Source organism: Melopsittacus undulatus, chromosome 9 (genome assembly GCF_012275295.1).
Source record: "Melopsittacus undulatus isolate bMelUnd1 chromosome 9, bMelUnd1.mat.Z, whole genome shotgun sequence".
Classification (NCBI taxonomy): Eukaryota; Metazoa; Chordata; class Aves; order Psittaciformes; family Psittaculidae; genus Melopsittacus; species Melopsittacus undulatus.
This window is the reverse complement of record NC_047535.1, coordinates 42816542-42838729: the sequence shown is the minus strand read 5'-3', so window position 1 is coordinate 42838729 and position 22188 is coordinate 42816542. Positions and strand designations below refer to the sequence as shown.

The 22188-nt window shown below is 36.3% G+C and overlaps 1 protein-coding gene across 1 annotated transcript in view; it reads right to left on the bottom strand.

Annotated features, from left to right (window-relative positions):
* The window catches only part of CACNA1D (calcium voltage-gated channel subunit alpha1 D), a 184457-nt gene that overhangs the window by 111307 nt on the left and 50962 nt on the right, over positions 1–22188 (bottom strand). Inside the window, exons 4-7 of the mRNA XM_005145815.2 lie at positions 6653–6792; positions 2830–2972; positions 1340–1492; positions 580–776 (exon numbers count right to left, since the gene is read on the bottom strand). Of these exons, the coding sequence (XP_005145872.1) occupies positions 580–776; positions 1340–1492; positions 2830–2972; positions 6653–6792 (633 nt within the window). The remainder of the gene's footprint in view (positions 1–579; positions 777–1339; positions 1493–2829; positions 2973–6652; positions 6793–22188) is intronic.

Below are 22188 nucleotides of genomic sequence, written 5' to 3'. Positions count from 1 at the left end.
CAGCTGCCTGTTTACATTGTAAGACTGTGGAGATTCCACACCTGATGCTAGAATGGCATTTAAAGGTGGGGACTTACAGAATTAGGTTTTTTAATATATTTTACTGCTTCTACAGGGACAGTATCAGGCTCACAGCCCTTGTGATTTGTTGTTTCTGAGTGGTTAACAAATGGTTTGTAGTCCCCAAGGCAAGCCATGACAGCTGAGAGCTTGCTTTGTTCTAATTTATGTTAACATTGTGAAATATTCTGCAGAAATACTGCAAAGAGAGCTCTTAAGCTTAATCAGAAAAGACATACTTAAAACTGTAGGCTTGCATAAAAAACTAAAAGGACATAAGCGTAATATTACATTTATCCAAATAGAATAGGGAAAAAAAATCAAATAAGCAACGAATAAATTTGTTTCTAAAATGTCTTTTTAGCCTGAGGAGTCCAGTAAGACACTGCAACTGGGAAAGCGTGCAACTGAGCTCATGTGCAAAACTCACCAAGATTTCCTGCTGATGGTATTGCAAACCACACTTGAACATTGAAGCTTGTTTAAAAGTAAACATAGCTCAGTGATTACTAAACTCACCCAGTATAACACATCAGTCCATCCCTCCATGGTTATACACTGGAACACAGTCAACATTGCAAATGCAAAATTATCAAAGTTGGTTATGCCTCCATTTGGTCCAACCCATCCACCCTTACATTCAGTGCCATTCATGACACACTGACGTCCATTCCCTGAGAATGCACAAGGTGCTGGATCTTCTTCAACTAGTATATCTGAAAATTGAACAAAAACAAAGACAGATTTCTTTAGTTCTCAAGTTTCACTCCTTCAAAATTTATCCGTAACAAACACTTTTATTTCATCATTTCACCTGGATGGAGGAGCACTGTTTTCTTTCTCTACTCATTTCAGAACTGCACTTCTTATCAAACTTCTTATCAATCTTGAAGGAGAAACATTGCCCAATTTTGGACTCAGGAAAGTAAATATCTACCCTGGAGTATGACTAGCTAGCTTTTCAGTAATCAGAGAATAGGGAAATAACAAGCCAACAACCAACTACTGAGTTGGCCCTCTTACTACTTTCACTAGTGACATCTCAGTTACACACTTTAGAAATGAAAACCTATTCAAAGCATGTTCTTTCTCTAAGTGGCTTGCATTTTTGTTTTTGTTTCTAAAATTTCATGCACTCTTTCCATAATGATGAACTACAGTGAAAACTGGAGTTACAACAGTTTTAGTGCTTTAGCCCCTATTCTATTTCAAACTGAAACTCCACAGAATTGAAAACCGGAATTAGTCCCTTATTTTAGTCAACAATTTCATGACTTACCTGAATCAATAAGAAAACAAGATTTGTGCATTTTTCCAATAAAAAGTTCCAATCCTATAATAGCATAGATTATGATTACAAACAATACCAAAAGGGCAATATGGAGAAGGGGAACCATGGCTTTTATAATGGAGTTCAGGACAACTTGTAAACCTAAAAGAAAAGAGGATACAAGATATGAACCAGTTTTCTATGTCTTGTCTTACCAAATTTTCTGTAATTACATATTATTATAGATTAATGATACAGACATGCAGACTGAGTCAGTTTTAAAACTACTGCCCAGAACCACAAAATGTTCCTATAAGATCGTAAGATACTTCAGAAGAATCAAAAAATCTGTGTCAAAATCTAATTAATTTCTCTGTTAAAAAATCTATATCACAGAAATCAATGATTGAAACCTGTCAAAAGAATTTATAGGTTTGTTTTGGTTTTGTTTTCTGGTTTTTGTTTGAGGGTTTTTTTGGGGTTTTTTTGGTTTTTGTTTTTTCTTAGAAATAAAGTGCATGTAGACCATATGTGGCTATTGGTCATTTTAGATAGCCTTAAAAAAGTTCTGTGCTACCTATTTTTTTATCATTATTCCTCACATCACTTTCAGAGAGTAAGGCCCCACTTTTTTTCTCCTTAATAATTTAGCCAAACCTTGGTTTTACTAAAAGAAGTTAATCCCAGACTAACGAAGCTTCCACAGTACAGTGAGAACAAAATATGCCTCTTAACAGACTTCCTTTCTGACATTTCATAAGACTGCTTTTTTCTTCACTGAAGTTCTTTTCCTAAATATATACCATCATGATCATTTCCATGTAGCAGACTATGATATAATAAACACAGCATTAGGATTCCTTCTCTTGAATGTCTTGGAAAGAGCTGAATTTTAAGCCATGAACTTCATATTCAGCCAAATAGTTTCAGTAATTAATAATGCATTAAAAGAAAACAGAAAAGCTTAACAGAAAATTCAGTGCTTTCTTTAAATAATATTGTTCTACTTTTTAAGTTTCCTAATTTATCTGTTAGCTCTACTGAGGTAAACAGAAGGCATTCATGTGCATTGGTGGGGGCAGGAAATACGAAATGTGTAATGTGCTTTGGCATGCACTTACCAACATATAAACTGATTTAGGACCACCTACACTTTCTGATCTGTAGGGTTTTGGAATTAAAAAAAAAATCCAAATTGTATTTTTTGGTGTATTTGTATTTTAACATGTAATTTACTTTTATATAAAGCTTCTAAAAAGGAAGTGTATTCCCCTGTCTGCTTATTGAACTGTGTAAGAAGATCATACACTAAATGAATTCACAATCCTTTGTTCAACTTGAAATATCATTCTCCTTGAAACTCACTTTCTATACATAACCAGATAACAAAAAATCAAATTTATATTATCTCATTTCTGCTAGCATCTGGAACAAGAAAGTTAAGTAATCAGGTCAGTTACAGTATTAATTTCAATGAAATTAAATAGAAAAGACCTTACTGGGCACTCCTGATACAAGCCGGAGAGGTCGCAATACACGAAAGGCTCTTAGGGCTTTGACATCAAAGCCACCAGGTTTGCCACCTGAGTGGCTGCCACCTTCTGTTTCTTTGGTTAATTGTTCCAATATTACACTAAATAATCTAGAAAATGAGATGAAGCGTAAGGTCATCACCATCCATTTGCTGTGCAATCAAAAGTATTACAAAATTACTTGAACTGCAGAAAACCCTGAAAAGCTGTTCAGCTATCAAAATGAGAGGCCTATTTACACGTTAAGTCATGACAGGAAGAGTCATGAGGTGCAAGAGTCTATCCCCCCAGAGAGCAATGATCACAGAGTATCCAATAAATTAGCATTCTGCTTGTATACACAATCTGCTATTTTTGAATACATGAAGCTATTTTGCTACTTCACTACTTCTTCGTTCAAACATTTTAGCTGTAAGGTTTGGAGAATTAGTCTTCTCTTTAGAACATTCAATAGATAATCATTAGAAACCATCTGCTTTAATTTTTGTGGAATATATGAACTCCAAGGCACACTGCAATTCAACAGTCTGAATACAGTTAGCAAAAACTGATTCCAGCAGCAATTTAAAGGGATGCAAGTGGTTGAAGTGCTAAGTAATCCTAGGTTTATTCACCTAGCTTAGACCTGCATTTCAGATGCCAGGTTTCCTAGACTGTGGTTAGACCATACAGACCATATTATCCTTTGCACTGAGTCTGTAGCTCAGTAGCTGCAAAATCAAACTTCTCCTGAAAAGGATTATGAAGCCAATAGAGTTTTGTAGTCATGAAAAATGCTCCACACCTGTAAAGGACTCCTGGAATTTACACGTTTTTGGGTTTGTCAAGACAAGTTTTCACAACTCTGTTTCACAGCTCTATCACACTGAATTATTCTGTGGAATCATGTAGTATGTAATGGGCTTCCCAAACTACAATATTGAATACTTTCTCCTCCCTCAGTTAGCAGCTGACCTGTATCAGTCAATGTCCATTCCCTATTCTGCTTCATTCTTCTCCAGAGTGAAACCCAGGCACAAACACTACGTGCTGCTATAACAATAGAAACCCAGACATTTAATATTTCAAGTCCTGGTTTAGCCCTATAATTTAATAGAAACATAATTCTAAGAAAAGGAGCAACCGCACTGATTTCAGTGACTACTGATGCTTTAAAGGCTGACATGATTTAAAGGACTTCTGAATCAAGCCCCAGATTAAGCAAAGCTGCTTTCAGCCTGTCACCATTCAGAAAATTAAAGGTCTATAGGCATAGAAAGGTGCTATGAAAGCTTTTTCTACCAGGACCTTAATCTTTCACAGAAATCAATGGAAATTATGTGGCATAGCATGCAGACAAGTAGTAGACTGCTCTGAAAGTAATTTATACTTTTTTATGAAGTGACAAAGATGGGAGAAACCCACACTGACAGCTACATCTACAGCTCTGTCATTTTACATCTATCCTATAAAGACATGGAGGTAGAAAACCACTGATCTCCCTTGTTAAAATTGACATTTATTTTCCTGAACAGTTTATGAAAGTTTAAATGCCAAATGTGATGTTGTGGAAAGAAGTCTGTATACATGCTTCCCTTTCAATAGTAGAGATTTTATTTGGCATAATTTATGTGTTTGGACTGATACAGTTTCTGCTGAAAAAGCAAATGAAGCAAATTTCATCTAATACACTCAATACAGGACACATGGCAGCTCTTCAAACCTATTAAAATACCTAATAAAAATTCACAACAAAACTAGGCAAACAGAATCACATCCAGAAGTGATTCCATGTCCACCTTGGGTTATATACAAAAATCAATTTTCACTGGGCTTTTAAGTATTAATTAAAGAAATGGACTAATGCTTGCTTACTTGCTTATGTGGGTTGTACTGTTCTTAAAAGAAAAACATTGCCCACAGAGTGCAGGAACAAAAATATTGATCATTTTTGTCAGTGCCTGACATGTTACGAAAGGTCCATCTTGTCTTCCAGTTAGACTGGTGACAACCTACACAATAGTTTATAATCCAAAACACTCAGTATTGAGCTAGGATTTACATCTTAGTGTGATATTTTAAGTATTTCGTAAGATGTAGTGCTTTTTATTTTGTATTTTGCACAGATTCAGTGGGAGCATTTGACCTAACTAGATTTAGCTTCCAATAATGAGTGTTTCATGAGTTAATGGAAAATTTTTTAGTTATCATGTATTTAGGACAGAGCCAAAGATAGAGGTCATGTTAATTAGACTGCTCCAGGGCTACTGTAACTTCATGGTCACTTGACAAAAGGGAAGAGGTCTATTCAAGTGACTGCCTGGCAAGAGAATAGAGCTCTTGTGTGTGATAGTCCCCACACCTGCCCACCAAGCTTCCCCTTCAGGCACAGAGGCCAATCTGTTGAGAACAACCTGACCTGATGAAGGATCTATTTATATAGAAATTTTAGTCCTGGACCAAAACTGCCCGAACGCCAAGCAACTGGCCCAAATACAATCTCTTCAATAACATTTACTCTTTCATAAGCAAATGCTTAAGCATTCATAATAATGAATACATAATAATTTATTACACTTTACCATAAATTCCTTTACTTTGTCTCTTTTTCTATTCCCTCCATGTAATGACATGAGTTAAGGGCCTTTGCAATTACAGGCAACCTTTGATAGAGTTTCAACTTAAAAATTAAATTAGACTTGCACAATGCATAGAATCATAGAATAGTTAGGGTTGGAAAGGACCTTAAGATCATCCAGTTCCAACCCCTGCCATGGGCAGGGACACCTCACAATAAACCATATCACCCAAGGCTTCATCCAACCTGGCCTTGAACACCACCTGGGATGGAGCATTCACAACCTCCCTGGGCAACCCATTCCAGTGCCTCAGCACCCTCACAGTAAAGAATTTCTTCCTTAGATCCAATCTAAACTTCCCCTGTTTAAGTTTTAACCCATTACCCCTTGTCCTATCACTACAATCCCTAATGAAGAGTCTGTCCCCAACATCCCTATAGGCCCCCTTCAGATACTGGAAGGCTGCTATGAGGTCTCCACGCAGCCTTCTCTTCTCCAGGCTGAACAGCACCAACTTTCTCAGCCTGTCTTCATATGGGAGGTGCTCCAGCCCCTGATCATCCTCGTGGCCTCCTCTGGACTTGTTCCAACAGTTCCATGTCCTTTTTATATTGAGGACACCAGAACTGCACACAATGCTCCAAGTGAGGTCTCACAAGGGCAGAGTAGAGGGGCAGGATCACCTCCTTCGACCTGCTGGTCACGTTCCTTTTGATGCAGCCCAGGAGGAAAGTCCAATTTTCCTCAGATTTTGGGAAAGCCAAGGAATCACCCCATTAACTCCGTCTCCCCTGACCATTTTTCTCCACTTCAAACCTCATGCGTTCTCCCAGACATCTTTGTAGAACAGATGAACTCCTCGTAACCACAGCATAAGGATAAATGAATAAAAGGAATAAGTATGTATGGACCTAAACAGATCAAACTTTATCATCATATGGAAAAACATCAGGAGTTCACCTTGGAAAAAAAAAACAAATGGAAAAGATTTTGCAAAGCAACAATCAAGGAAGATTTCTGGCAGAACTTAGAATTCATGAGAACTTTTGAGGCTGTTGCACACAGCACTGAAAGCTTTTAGGACCATGTCTTGAATTTTTCACTCAGTTCATTCTGTTACTCCAGAAGAACAGAAATCAAGCGTAGGCCATTACTCACAGCCAAACAGGCCTATATCCACCTCACTGTAAAGAAGATTTCAATCTTTCTGTAATGAAGGATAAATTACTTACCCTACTACTACTATTACAAAGTCCAATAAATTCCATCCATTTCTAACATACGCATTGGGGTGTAATAATAATCCATATGCTATAATCTTCAAAAACGTTTCAACTGTAAAAATTATCAGGAAGGCATATTCTACTTTTTCCTGTAGAAGACAAAAAAAAGTACAATGAACGACAACATAATTTGACGGCTCTTTTACCAATTAGAATTTGCAGAAAGTGGGTAAGTTGTATTGATAAGGACTAAAGAGATGCAATATTTCATGTCATTTATTTTACAGGCTTTAACTGCATAGTACTTAATGACAGCTGAACTGACAAGGTTGTAATTACATAATTACATGCAATTTTTCTGTTTTCACATTCTTTGAAAGAAGCTCCGTTTCTGCAAACATGTAAGTATACTGTACCTTGGCTTAATCAAATAGTCCCATTCAAGTCAACAGGATTCTTAGCATTCATTACAACCAGAAAATGCCATAAACCAGCACCCTGGACTATCCTTAGAACATATGCTATGATATACTTCCACTGTTTGAGCCTTTATTTAATTAAGGCCCAGAGTTCTACCTAGTAAGGGAGTTTGAGACAGTGTTATCCCATACTAAAGAGATTCAAAATGTTGTAAGCTATTTAGCAGGGTCCTCTTTTCACACTGTCTTGCAACTTATTCATCTTGGTGTGAAAGCTTACATTGACTACTTCTTCCTTCCACATCACCAGAATTTCTTTAGATCACCCTAATATTCTTGAAGAACTTTAATACATCACCGCCTTGTATTACTGAAACTCCAACTTCATATTTGTTTCAATGCTTTTCTAAAAACATTATTAGTTTATTAATTTTCCCAACATTCTTATTTAAAAGAGAGTTATACATTAAATGTCATCTTGCTAATTGGATAATATTTTTGTGGCTTGTTTCTATAGTCATAGCATGTTTGATTTGGATAAATTGCAAGTCTCTGCTATAAAACCAGGTCAGTTAACACATTTGTTCTTTTTACTTTCAGAAATCATCGTTTCATGTAATACTTTGTTTAGTTACCTGTTGCTATGCAAATACTAGAGTCAAGAATAAGACACATTCTTTTAATTTGTACAGGAACACATAATCACAAAAAACTAAAAATAAACACAAAAATATAAATGCATAATTGCTCACAATCTTGATCATGTGGACTATATGCTCAATAAGTATTACAGTCTTCTAACTATGATATATACTCAAATATAGCTCAGACATTACACACAAAACTATCTATCTGTTATTTGTTACACAGCTTCCACACGCAACCAAATAAAACCTAACCTCAATCATTTGTAATTTAAATAAAGATCTTTATATTCTCATGTGCAACATCTTTAACTTGGCAAACTAGATTTCTTTTCCTCATGACAGTTTAGGGTTATGTATAGGATGTGTTTTATCCATTTATAACTCTGACACTGGTGACTCAATAAATATAGAGGCTTATCAATAAACTACAGCCTCCTCTCCAGGACTTCATCTCCAGTAAGCAGCACCCTTGCATCATCATAAGACTTTTTCCCAGTGCAAAGCAAAGATTCCTGGACTTCCTCTGTTCAGCTCAGTCTCATACTCCTTTGTCTCCCTGCATATATGGATATAGAAAGATAAATAACTTCAGACAACACAACGAAGGCAAAATATTTTGGTTGGCATTTGCTCTAAGCAAAATATACTTCAGAATCATAGTAGTAAAAGAAAAGGTGAGACAAAAAAAGTTTTATATATGCAAAGTTTCAACAGCTTCTTTACATAAACAGAACACAGGACACAGGTGTGAATGACACCTGCTGGGTCATTGTGTCCAGTGTCCTGTTACTACAGTCAAATATGTAATTTAATTCCACTCATCAAGCTACCAGATTCCATCCTAAAAAGTATCTTTGTCCTTCACTGCTCCCCATAAAAGAATGTTCCAATGCTCTTCTGCTATAGTGGCTAGGCAGTCCTATTCCCAGTGTAACTTGCTTAATGTTCATGTGCCCTTGAATTTCATTTTAATGTGACTCTTCTAATTCAACAGCTCTACCCTATCACTTATCATCCATCTTTTAAAATAATATTGGTCTTGTTCCTGCTTATTTTATTCTCTTTTATAGAAGTGGGAGTTTTCCTTATCTCCAAAATAGTACCCCTCTTAAAACAATATGGAATGTAAAACAAGCTCATTTTTTAAACCCAGCTGTGGGCTTAAGGTCAGTGTATGTCACTTAGCAGATGGACCATAATAAACTTTGACAGCTGGACCAACAGAAGCCATGTGAATCTCAGCAAGGAAATATGTCAAGTTCTGCACCATGAGGTTAAATAATGCCACACCAATATGGGCTGATAAAGGATCTCGAAGTCATAGTGGACATCAAGTTAAATATGTGCTCATTTGAAATCAGACAAATTCCATATTGGACTGTATTAGGAACATCATGGTGACCAGATAGCAGGAAATTACCTGACTCTACTCAGTGCCATCAGGCTGCAGCACTACTACACTTTTGGGTCTCGTAGTTCAAATAGCGTGTTGAGAAAGTGCAGACTCCAGTGAAGGAAAGATCTCCTGTTTAGCAAAGAGAAGTCTAAGAGAAGGTCTAGCAGTAGACTATTATTACTTGAAGGGGGGTGTGTTAAAAAGACCATGAAGCCAAACACTGACTAGCAGCACATGGTGAAACAAGGGGGAAAAGCCACAAGTTGCAGGTCTGTAGGTTCACCAGATGTTAAGATTAACTTCTGCATCAGAAGGGTAGTGCCAGACAGGAACATGCAGGTTCAAAGCAAGAAGGTTTGAAGATGCAGCTAGGCAAAGGTGTGGCTGACCTGATCTAGCACTGGTGACACTCCTCCCAGGCACTAAAGGACTAGGTAACCTCCAGAGGTTTCTCCCAGTTAACAATTCTGTAATTTCTATTACTATGATATGATTCTGATAATTCCTATGTGATCATCGAGAAAAAGTACAGACAGCTTCAGGACACGTACAAGCACTTACTCCCAATACACATTCAACATGCAAAAGGCCCTCATTCTACTGAATGAAAAGAATGGAAATGTTTTCTTCCATACTTGTTCCCTTTATATATGATTTACATCCTTGTTGCAAAGCATATATATCCCTGGCTCCAGAATTTGCCCCTAAAAACATATATGAATACAAGACAGAATGAAGAATGATGCTATCAATGGAGCCAATGGCACAAGAGAAAGACACTCTGTAACAATAACCACTGGGCAATTCAAGAGCCACAATTTCTTCAAAACCCTGAGAAAAGGAACAGCCGTTTCTATACATCTGCAACCAGAGGCACCCGTTCTTTCCCCGTGTTTCATTTTTCCTCTCTTCCTGTTTCCCTCCTTCCTTTTCCTTTCAAGTTCCCACTCACTTTTTATTTTTCCCTCTCCTCTCACATCACGACTTGTGACTTCCCCAGAGCCAGAGGAACGGTTTGGCCCAGTAGTTAACAATATTCACAGCACAGGCTGTGCTTTCTTTACAGGCTGTTTTTGTGGTGGGCTTTTTTCTTCTTTTTCCTCTCTCTTTTAATAAGTAGGCAGCCAACAGATGTTCTGACACAAACTGCAGAGTTAACAACCTGCTCACCCTCAGGAAGAACTGGCAGTCCCCTCTCACACTTCGGTAACTTCTTGCCAGTCACTTGGAGACATCACTTTTTGCCTCTGGCAACTGAAATACAACTGTAGGTGATGCATCACCTACATGTCCTGATCTTAAAGAACCATTACTCAAGAGGAAATATAGTTTAATGTATCCTAACGTTTTCAGTATTACTGGAAGAGTTACAGAAGTAGAACTGCTGTGTAAAAATAAACCTAAAGCTGTAAGAGACAAATTAAAACTACAGAGTGAAGACTGCAGCTCTAACAGTTTATGATGCACACATTTATCTTTCTTTTCTCTACAGAGAAGAAAACTGCACGTCTTGCTTTGTTCAGATTAGTTGACATCTTTAAGTGAATACTTCATTTTGTTAAAAATGGAAGTAGGAACACTAAGAAAAAAGACAACCAAGCAAACAAAGAAGGGAATACCTAAGACTGCCCTCCTGAAAACCAAAATTTTTATTAAAAGAAACTGAGAAGACAATTTTGGTTCTAAGAAATTGCACAGATTAAATTATGATTATTTATATTATTACAATACAAATTGCGTATGTGTCCTAATATCAATGCATTTATTTCTATATTGCATCACAAATGTAGCAAAGAAAAAAATGACAGCTGTAAATCAAAAGAAGATGTGAAGCACAAAAACCTGTGTTACTACAGATCCAATTCTATGGCTGTATAGATTAACAGGAGTTTCTTCACTGATTTGATACCACACAGAGCTACATCCTTCCCCTTTACAGGCAGCTGTCCCTGCAAGGCTGTCTCACACCTGTTGCTTAAAATCTTCAAGTCTCAGCATTTTTGTTCTGAATATACGATGCAACAACAGGACTGAAGACACACTGCCTTTCTGATAGAGTCCAATGAGCTCCACTTTGATACTGACCATGGAGTACAAAACAAAGCTACCGTTATGCACTGAGTTTCAATGAAGTCATCAGACCTTCATTTTCTCAGGAAAAAAAATTTACATTTGCTTTCTTATTTTAAGAAAATCAGCTGAGCAGAAACCCTGTTGATCAGGAAGAAATCTTTTTTCCCCTCAACCCTAGCCAGATGGTGTACATTAGTCACCATTTATTATCTTCATATCTTCAAAGTCTCTGAAAGAAAGATGCAAAGCTACCGCTACATGTTGTAATGCGATGCACCAAAACTCTGCATTTAACTTAGAATGTCTCACAAGGTAACTGTTTCAAAAATAAAAAGTAATTAATTTGCAAAACCTTAATCTATTATGCTATATAATTAAGTCTTCTCATATTAATTTCTAATCCCTGGGCACCAGAAATCAAATTCTTTTCTTAACTGGGCAAATACATGTAGATTACTCTGGATGCAAAAATTATCAGTGTAGAAACTGCTTAGCAGATAAAGTAACTAAATTTAATCAAAGGAACCAAACCTTCTTCGTACATACAACCTTAGACATACACAAATCCAGATCCTTCGACATTCTTGATTTAGGGCTAACAATCACATGCTATTAAATTAGATGTGTGACTGATGCCTTGACAGCATACAACGCCATTTATCTTTTTAACATACAGCAATTCTTTCAAACTCTGCCACTGGGAAAACACAGCATTTATAAAAACAGAAAAGCAACTGAGTCTTGAATTTCAAAATACAGTAATTTTGTTTTTCACTCCATATACCTGCATTGCCCTGAATCTGTGAGCTGCACAGTAATAAAAAAAGGAAAATAAATCTATTTATTCCCACACATGGAACAGTTATAGCAGTTTCCCAATATAGAAAATGAGCAAAAAGGAAATCCACATACCTGTCAGAAAACAGTACTAGAGCTTTACTTTTTTTTCCTGTTTTTAAAGCTGATGAAATTTTACTTCCTAGATTAGACATGGAAATTATTCTCCCTTTATCAGAAGAATTAGAATTATTTATCGTTCAAGAATTTGGTGATAACTTTTGGATTAACTATGTCTTTAGCTACATGACAGCAAACAAGGGGGGGAGAGTTTGCAAAGCAATGTTTTGACGATTTGTGTTCTGATCAATTACATTATGTTGTGTCTTCCTGATCAGCCCCAATCCACATGAGGGAACACGAGTACTGCTCTCAACTATATCAGATATGAGCATTACTTTTCTTGTAAATGCACTTTGCTTTTTGACAGAGGAGCTCTGCAGAAATGTTGGAAAAGGTAATTACCTTCCCATAATTGTACTTCTTGAATACAGACATGGGCCAATAAACATTGTTTCCACACTTCACATGCACATGATGCTCCATGTGCACAGGACCATTTTACGTAAGACCAGCAACCTACCCTGACCTTAAATTGCTACCAGGACACCCTGATTCCCACAGCTCTATTTAAAAGGCACCCCATCAATACCCATATGCTAAAGAAATATATTTTACAAAGGTGTGGACAAAGATCTGAGTAGTTCTTTCCAAAATTCAGAAACACTGAAGGGATTAGTGGAAAAAATACTGATACGGCTAAGCTGCCTTCATATATTAACGTTTCATATGTCTTTATGCATTCAGAAGCCTGCTTTGTGAAACTCTGAGAATACATTTCCTAACCCTTATGATAGTATCCAGCAGTCAGATTCAAGCATGTTCTGGAATTCACAGAAGTAACTACTCCAAAAAGCATACAAAATTTAGTTTTAGTTGTGAAAGCCTGGACTAACAAAACTGGAATGAATACATTGCCTCACACACAAAACCCAGGCAACTCTGGGCAGGAAGTATCTCCAGCCTTCTGAGGATATTTATAGGAAGGACACCACCATACTACTGCCAATCCAGAATCTGGCAGCACTAGAACCTGGAATTCTATGATAGCAAGGTTAATATTTAAAGTCAACATCAAATGCAAACTCCAGAGTTAAGAGTAGAACTAAGTAGGTGCTACACACCCTAAACATTCTTAAACCACTTTATATATACAACTGAAGAGACTTCACATTCCTAGTACCACTGCCAAGCAACCTATCTCACTCACAGGATTTTCCCTGTTTCCAACAGTACACAAAAATCTTTTCATCCCATTTGAACTGTGAATTCACAATCACTTCGTATAGCCCTAGTTAACATTTCCTACTTCTAGATCTCAAGCAGGTAATTTATGCTTGTGTAAAAAGAATGTGCAATAGGACATCTCAAATACTGAGGCACAGCAAATGACCAAAATGGATGTGCAAGCTATATACTGAAGTGCAATTAACATTAAGTGTAATTAAGTTTAAGTCCCTTTTTTAATCAATGTAGTCTGAAGTAGCATTTGAATAACTTGTATTACTGAAACTTTATCTCAACCTTCAAAGAGTTTTAGGTAGCAGTATTTCCTATACTTCCATCCAACAGATTCTGGCAGCCACAAAGAGATGAATAAGCAGATCACTTTGATTACTTTTTTCACTATTTCCTGCAATCGCTTCCTCTAAATGCACAGTAGGCCGACATTTCCAATGCAACTTCTTCTCATATTTTTAATCATGCAATTTCCACTTTACCTTGTAAATAACACAATAATGGAGATGTAGTTAAATGCCTCAGTTCTGTAAATGAACATTTGTACGAGACAGGAAGATGTTGCATCCAAATTACAAATTTTTATACTAATTACAAGCATCTGTGTGGATCCAGGCTGGGTTTGCTCATGTAAAAGGTTTAGTTAATACCTATACTAAGTACACGTTTTTCTATTCATAAAATTAAATAGGAAAAAGACAAATTCTTTGTCTACTGTTTTCCTAGGCTATTTAAGCAGAACTCTCTCTGCTCTCTCACAGGTAATGCAGACCTTTGCTCAGTGAAAGCTGGGTAAAAACAACAAGTATATCCAGGTAAAGGGCATGATTTTGGAAATCTGCTGGTAATTGACTAAAACTATAACAGACCCCACACACATTTACCATCTACATAAAAATTATCAACTAGGGACAATGAACCAATCACTCAGCAATGACTGTGCATACTTGCAAGTTGCAAAAGGCAAGTTGTAGAAATGCTAATAGGCAGCAACATGTGAGTTTCAATCCTAAATCCATACAACTCCTATTAAAGATCGAGCACAGTATGCCAAAGAATCTGAATTGCACAAGAGAAAGTGGGCCAAGTAAGCAATAAGGAATATAACTGGAATAGAATCCAAATTGCATTGAGTATATTTCTGCCACCCTCTAATTGATGACATTCAGGAAAATAAGGTCAGCAAAATAAGGTATGAGAATATTTACTCATATTGTCACAATATTTTACTTTACATGGGTGACTAGTGTTAGTGTCAAGTGATGAATTAAAACCACATTGAGTCATAAAACAGCATTAATGTTAAATATATTTTGTTACTTGCTAGCAGGTTTATTTACTTGTAAAAGAGCAGGTTTTGGCAGAAACTCAGGGGTGAGAACGTTACTTGGTGTCAGATACTTCAGTGAACATCTTCAAATTCCCTGGGAGCTTATAAACCAAGAGAATTCCCTAATCCCTACCAATACACCTCTGACCATGCAGAAAGCCACAGGCAGAAAACAGAAGCATTGGTAGCAGTAAATCCTCTTCTTATTTTCTTCTTTTTATATACATGTTGGGACTTGGAAAACTGTCAAACATTACACAAGTAATAATGAGCCCACTTCTTGCGTTCAAGTGTTTCTCAGATACAGACTTCCCAGAGCATTCAAAGAGAAACTAAAAACAAGGACAAGGTGGGTAAAAATAAATAAAAATCTCCAAAAGGCAAAATAAATTATTTATACATATATATTTATATATATTTATTGCATATTTGTATATTTATTTATTTATATATTTGTATAATTAGATATATTATTTAATATAAATTGTTTATATATATAATTCAAAATAAATTCTTTTGCCCTACATTATTTATTTCCTTAAATAATTGTTTTCCCTTGAAACTGAAAAATTCCTGACCCGAATCTTATCAATTACACCAAACTAATTCATCTCAGTATTGCAATATGACACATACAAGAAAAAACAAACAAACAAACTGCTCTAAAAATACTCCTGGGTGTAAAATCTCCCCCCACCCACCCCCCTTTTTTTTTTCTGTGAGCAAATACACATCTTGCTAACTGTATTTAAAAATAGATATTGGTATGATACATACATTCCTTTTAAACTGTCATAAAAACATAGTCAACCTATTCAGGTGCTACTACAGTAGCCTTGATTTAACCCATCTACTTTCTCCTATGTCCATTTTCTGGATTGCTTCACAGTTTTCCAACCTGTTTATTTCATTCTTTGACTAACCCAATTCTAAAACGTATGAAAGACTGGCTTTCTTTAGCAGTCAATGGGCACTTTGTGCTCAGCTTTTACACAGGTGAGCTTGCCAAAGCAAAAGTCTATCCTGACGGTCAGAGTATTTTCTAGGAGATAGATCATGGAAGCTTTCTGCAAGTCGCTCTCCAGGAATCCCAAATTAAAAGGATGTAAGATCAGAAAGTTAATGCTTTTGTGGGCTCTAGAATGTTCCAGTGCCAACAGGCTGGTTGTGTAGTTGTGTTCTGCACTGATAGTGCTGGCTGGGAAACAGAACAATGACATACTCATTGAGTAGGTGGATTTTGTGTAGATCACTCCATCTGATTGCAAATCCAATTTCCACTTGCATTACAAAAGAACTGAGAATTGTTTCATGGTAGTACTTTACTCATCCATTTGTCAAATACATGACTACAGTAGCTCTTTGCCTCTGTCAGTCTAAAAACCTACCCGGTGGGACAGCCTGGCTTCCTAAATACCTTTTGGAAGACAGACACTATGATAGGAGCTATGTACTATACCCATGGTCTACTGTTGCCTCCTGCAAGACAGCAAGATCAAGAACATTTTCTTCAAATCCTCTGCTTTTTTAGGACAGACAAGTTCCATGACAAAGGTTGGATCTTCTGTAGCAGGACCAACTACAGAATTAAAGTATTATTAAAAAAAATAAAAAAGATTTACAAGAGTTTTTAAAAGTACTACCAGTATTTAAGTCCCTCATATTGGGATAACAATATTGAAAAATTAAACAGAGAAATATGTATTTAGCTCTGAGGTTTGTTTCTTGTTTAATATTTCCTAACATCAGACCAACACTAGAATTTCATACAGAGAGTACCAAATGCAATACATGATGTGGATGTGACATCTATACTGAGGACAAGGTATGACTGGTAAATCATGTTTGAAAGATCTATCCACTGTGAAAGATCTAATGCCTTTCTGGTAAGAACACACTACATGCTCTATCCTTTCTTTTGATTTTTTTTCTTGTAGAAAGAACCTCTTTACTCAAATACACGTTCATTTACATTTGTTAGTAGGTAACATGCAGTACTGAACTATAAAAGATAACAGTCAAGTCCAGGGAGACTGCATTCCTCATGAGCAGACAACCTGCCAGAGCATTAGAAGTCAGACCATGAAAATGTCAACAGAAATGATGTTAATGAAATTAATTTTCAACTACAGGAGAGGGCAGGAGAGACTACTCCTTGTAGACACTGCTCAGAACAACAGTGTGAAGAACAACAAACACGCTTTTATCCAAACTGACAGAAGAATGGTCTGCAACATCCATGAAAGTACTGGAGCACAATCCTTGGTTGTCTCTCCTTACTAAACAAGTTCTTAGTACTTCTCCCAGGGTGGTTTTTGAACCAAATGGTTGAAGTGTCTATTTAATATAAAAGCTTTTCCACTGATAAATGGCTTTGTTATGAAATAATATCTCGTAGTAAGTTTCAGACATTCAAAATCTAATTTGGGTGCAGAAATTGGTATTTCTGTACAACAATTAAACGCAGGGAGATTTCCACCTTTTGTGCCCATTAAGTATTTCAAAGCTAAGACCTCTATAATTCTTACAACTCAAAGAGAAGGCTCAATGAAGATAAGAACATTTTTGTTATACATCTGAGAGTCAGAGACTGTTCTCACTCCTCCATAACCAAGTAAATGCAGATCTCTAAAGAAAATACAATGCCATGATAGTGTTCAATGAGAGCCCTTTGCTCCCTGAAGTAACAGGACAGTAGCTTGGATACACATTGCAAACAAAGAGCACAAGGAGAAGAATTAAGAGATGGAACAGCTCCCTATAAATATAAATAAATCTAAAGGAGCTCTCAGAAAACGTAAGAAAATAGCACCACTAAAATGCTGATTTGTCCCCAGCCCACAAACAAGACTGGTGAATCCCTGTTTTGACTTCAGCTGTGCTCAGTACAACACTGCTCCACTAGTTTGGAAATTCTTCGATCAATGAAAACATATTTGGCTGGGTTCTAATAACAACAGCATCATGAAGCCTTACTCTTTTCTTCATTCTAAACACATTCTACAACAGTGAAGTGTTCAACAAAAGTAACAATAAGTGTACTAATTTTGAAAGAAATAAACACATGGAATGCTGGAGAGTCACTGCTAAGGGATCAGGAAACTTGGCATAGTAAAAGCAAAACTAGAGTTGAAAAAAATATCTTTTTATTCACTTTCAGTGATCAGATGAAACCTTGCTGTTAAAAAGCTTTAACTTCTGATAGAAAACACGAGTCTCTACCTGCCCTGAAGCCAAATTTCTTTCTTCTCTACAGATGCATCAGTTTTCCTTTTATCTTGTGGAATATTACTAACATCAGTGCCCCTCCAGTGCCTGCTACAATTACAGCTCCAGATTCTGCAAACAACTACGCATGGAGGATTTTTAATCACATAATATTAAAGGCAGTATGCAGTACTCAAAGATCTCAAACACTTCAAAGTGCATCCTTGTAATTTCAAAATGACCACACAAAATAGTTTTCTTTCTTTCATCTCTATACCATTTGGCAGCCCAGGATATGAGTTCAGGGTTTTAATTTCTTATTTCATTTTCCACTTCACACAGAACACTATTTATTCAGGAAAATTATGTTGTTATTATTCCCACCAGAATTGCATCTCAGCCTTTTTCAATTTATTGCCCTATCTGGGATATCAGTTTTGATTTCCAGAGAACTCACTGTCCACAACAATATGTTTGTAAGTGGTCTGTCACTGTTTCAAGTTCACCTACATTGTCACTACAAGAGTGTCTGAGTATACCAGCACCTGTTTTTTCTGCATCTATAGAACTGTTCTGCAGCTAATGCAAAATGTCACAGTCCCACCTATTCAGTGAGATAGCCCCTGAAGTGTATTTTCAAATTATGTGCTCGAAAGTAATTACAGGGAACAAGAGTTGTTACTTACAAGTAGGATTTTCCCCTAGAGAATCAGAGGTTCTATTACTTCCAAGTAGGCAAGAAAAGTAATTATTATTTTTATCATACACAAATCACTGAGACACCAAAGGCCAAAACTAAGATTTTTTTCTCTTTCAATTATAAGCAGAGTTTCAAAAATGCCTATTTGCTGAAGATGTTCATGGGTAATCAGTTCTGTATTTTTTGGGTATCCATGTACACGAATACTTGTAAAAATGAAACAGTAATCATTAAGTTCACCTTACCTTTGGAGAATTCCTGATCTTGTGGGAATTGTATGTAAATGTGCTAATGACACTCATGCCACACAAGGACAGTCCACCCAGACTTTCCCATTTTGTTGAGGAAAGAGGAAGAGTTGTTAGGTGGCAAGCAAAAAAGTCCAATTCTATATATTGCAACTAAAAACAGGTATTACTTGTTCATGGATTTAGTTCAATGCATTAGTTCATGCATTTAAGTCTTCACATTAACTTAACTTAAATGTCCTCACATGACTTAAATGCATGAACAGCAGAAAAGAAATCCAATGGTGTTGTGAAGCTTCTCTTTGGTTTGATGGCATGAACTGCCACAATTTCTTAAAAATACATAAAGAATACTATTGAATCAATAGCACACATCACCTCCAGACAGGAGAAAATTCATTGTTATCAACCTGAGGTGTTATCTGTTATCCAATCCCTCTTTTTTCATGCAAGTAGGATATTAAGGATAGAGCCACAAAATCTTTTTATTTGATCTAAGCAGTTATCTCCCTGATATCAAAGGTACTGCTTATAAGAACAGAGATACTCTGATTAGCCTCTAAGCCTTCCCTCTTGTACAAATGAAGAAAACCACATTTTCATCACTCCTGGGGAACCTGATTGCCTAAGTGAGGACATTTCACAGTCAGAATAGCTGAACTGAAAATGCTATTAGACTCCCACTGTTTCAGTGATTTGAAGAAAGCTCTATACTTTAATGATTCTATTTTCTGTTTAATAAGTATAACAACAAAAATATAAACCTTTCTACCTTAAAGTCCTGGAAGTTGTTGACATATGGAAATGCTCTTATACTGCATATTGCTTTTTAAAACAGCTATCGACACATTTACCAACATTTTCACAATCCGCTATTACAACATCCAATGGCCAGTGAAAACACCGTAAAAACTGAGGTTTGAAAATGAACCCTTAACATGGGATAAAGCCTAAAAGGAATTTATCCTACACAGCCTTATCAGAATCATTCTGGAATAAGCAACCACTACTTTCTGTTCTTATTTGATAACTGAGAACTTTTCATTCCAAGTTTTCTAGAGTGATTTCACAAAACCACGCCCCTGAATTTCAATCACAGAATGGTTTGGGTTTGAAAAGACCTTTGAAAACAGGGTCTTCATCTTTGCAGAACAGATGTCCAATACTCTGCAAATTCAGTCCTCAAAGAGAAACAAGATGCTTTAATTAAATCTACTTCTTTTGCTTAGTGCTATTTCTAACTTATGATTTACCAAAGGCATTGTTTTACTCATATTTCAATGGAATACTTAGCACAGCGTGAAATAGATGGCATCTCCTCTGTAGCAAAAGTGAAAGGTTGACTTCTGCCCTGGGCATCTTTTATTCTCTGTGAAAGCTTAGAGGTAGAAACTGAAGCATGATAATTGAACCTTGAAGGAAAAGTAGTGACATTAAAACAACTGCTTCTGTCAAGTGATAAATATCCTGGGTTGTGATATATTTCATTTGTAATAATAAATTGATGGTGTTAATGAACATTAAAGGGAGTTATGTAATACCAAAGAGGATATGCTGATAGCTAGTAAACCCCACTCACCATAGTTCCAAGTAAAAGTGCAGGTTATTACTCTCTGACAAAAATCTGGTTAATTCATCTAATTTTTTGGTTTAAATTTCAGCATTTACATTTATTATACATGACTATTTAAAAGGTGGTTTTCATATTCTCCAGTGCCCAAGGCATAAACCTGAAAGTGCCAGTGGAAATAACAAATGTTGCAATAGAAGTGTGTAAAACCTGAGGCAATAATATGTCCTAGTCAGAGTCCTATGGTTTTAGTCAAGTGACACACAGATTTGCACTCCAAAGTTCTGCCTTTTCTTCCCTTGGTTGAAGCTACCAAAGCAGTATTCTCCTAGTGAGGTGTGTCAGAACAAATGTAGCTGAATGTAGTTCACTGTAATTGAAAGTAATTCATGCTGTCACATTTACTGCAACGAGAGGTCACATCTCCAGGGCCATAAATGTTGTTCACATTAATAGTAACTGACACCGTCCTCCTCCTTCAGGGAAATTCAGCCATATTATATGGCGTAGTTCACATCCTTTTAAAACCTCTGAACTTCTGTATGTTTGGGGGATTTTATTGTTTGGTTTGTGTCTGGAGTTTTTTATGGGCTTTTTTTTGTTGTTGAAGGAAAATATGCAAAAATACCAGAACAAATTCTGCCTTGTACACTCCAATGAAGTCATCTCATAGAATCCCAGAATGCAGCGTGGTACAGAACGATCAACTGGGCTTCATGCATTCGTTTGTTTGAATAGTACAAAAATATACGTTGATTTAGGAATCCTAAGGTCACATAGTAAACAATGTCTTTAATCTGGGACATTAAAGTGACCGTGCCAGGGAATGAACCTCTATTCTCAACATGATCACAGATCTCAAACCTGATATTTAAATTCTAAGATACAATTTCCTTTTTAAATATTAACCAGTCATTTGGGGTTTTTACAGAATAAGACTAAATCCTTTTTTTCCCTATTTGCCAGAGCTATGCACTTGCAGAAAGCTCTTAAAAGCACCAAAAACATGTTGTCTCCATGTATAACTAACACAGTTTGCAGAAAATTACAAGCTCTGAATCTACATGCTTAGTTTGTCCTCAAAATGGAGTTAAAAATAAAAGATGCAAAGAAGAAAAAGGGGCATGCAAAAACACACTGGAGAGAGCACAATGGCCTCATCGACCAGAGAATGACCTTGATATCTTAGTTTTATTTTTGTAGGGTTGACCAAGAATCTGGTTTTTCTCATTGAAAAGTTAAGTACTTCAGCCACTATTAACAAGTAGCATCTCAGCTCAGATTCAGAAGCTTAGTTTTTTTTCTAACAAGTATTTATGGGAAGGCAAAATATAAATATTTACTCATACGAACAAATGATAGTATTTATGATACAAAAGTTCACTGATCTGAGTATTAAACCACTGAAGACAACAAAAACAGGAACACAAAGATTCAATTCTGCAATATTTTTAAGTGTTTTTTGAAAGGCAGATTAGCCTTAAAGTTACAATTATTTAAAATGAAATATAGCCCCACAACAGAATCTGTTGCTTGAGTCTCTTCCAGCATAAGTCAGTAGTACTGCCACTGAAAATTGGATAAATTAGATGAATTTTAGAGGAATCAACACTGAAACTCCAGATCCACTATCACAGAACATAGGCATAAATAGAACTGATTCTTTTCAAGACCTATTTTTCTTGTCTTACAGTTTTGGTAAGACATCCAGCAACTGCGTAATTTCCTACAGTTGTATTTGGTGTAGAGCTACACAAAACACTCCTATGATCCCTGCAGCATAAGTGTGCTGAAAGAGGTGTCCTATTCTTCAACAGCA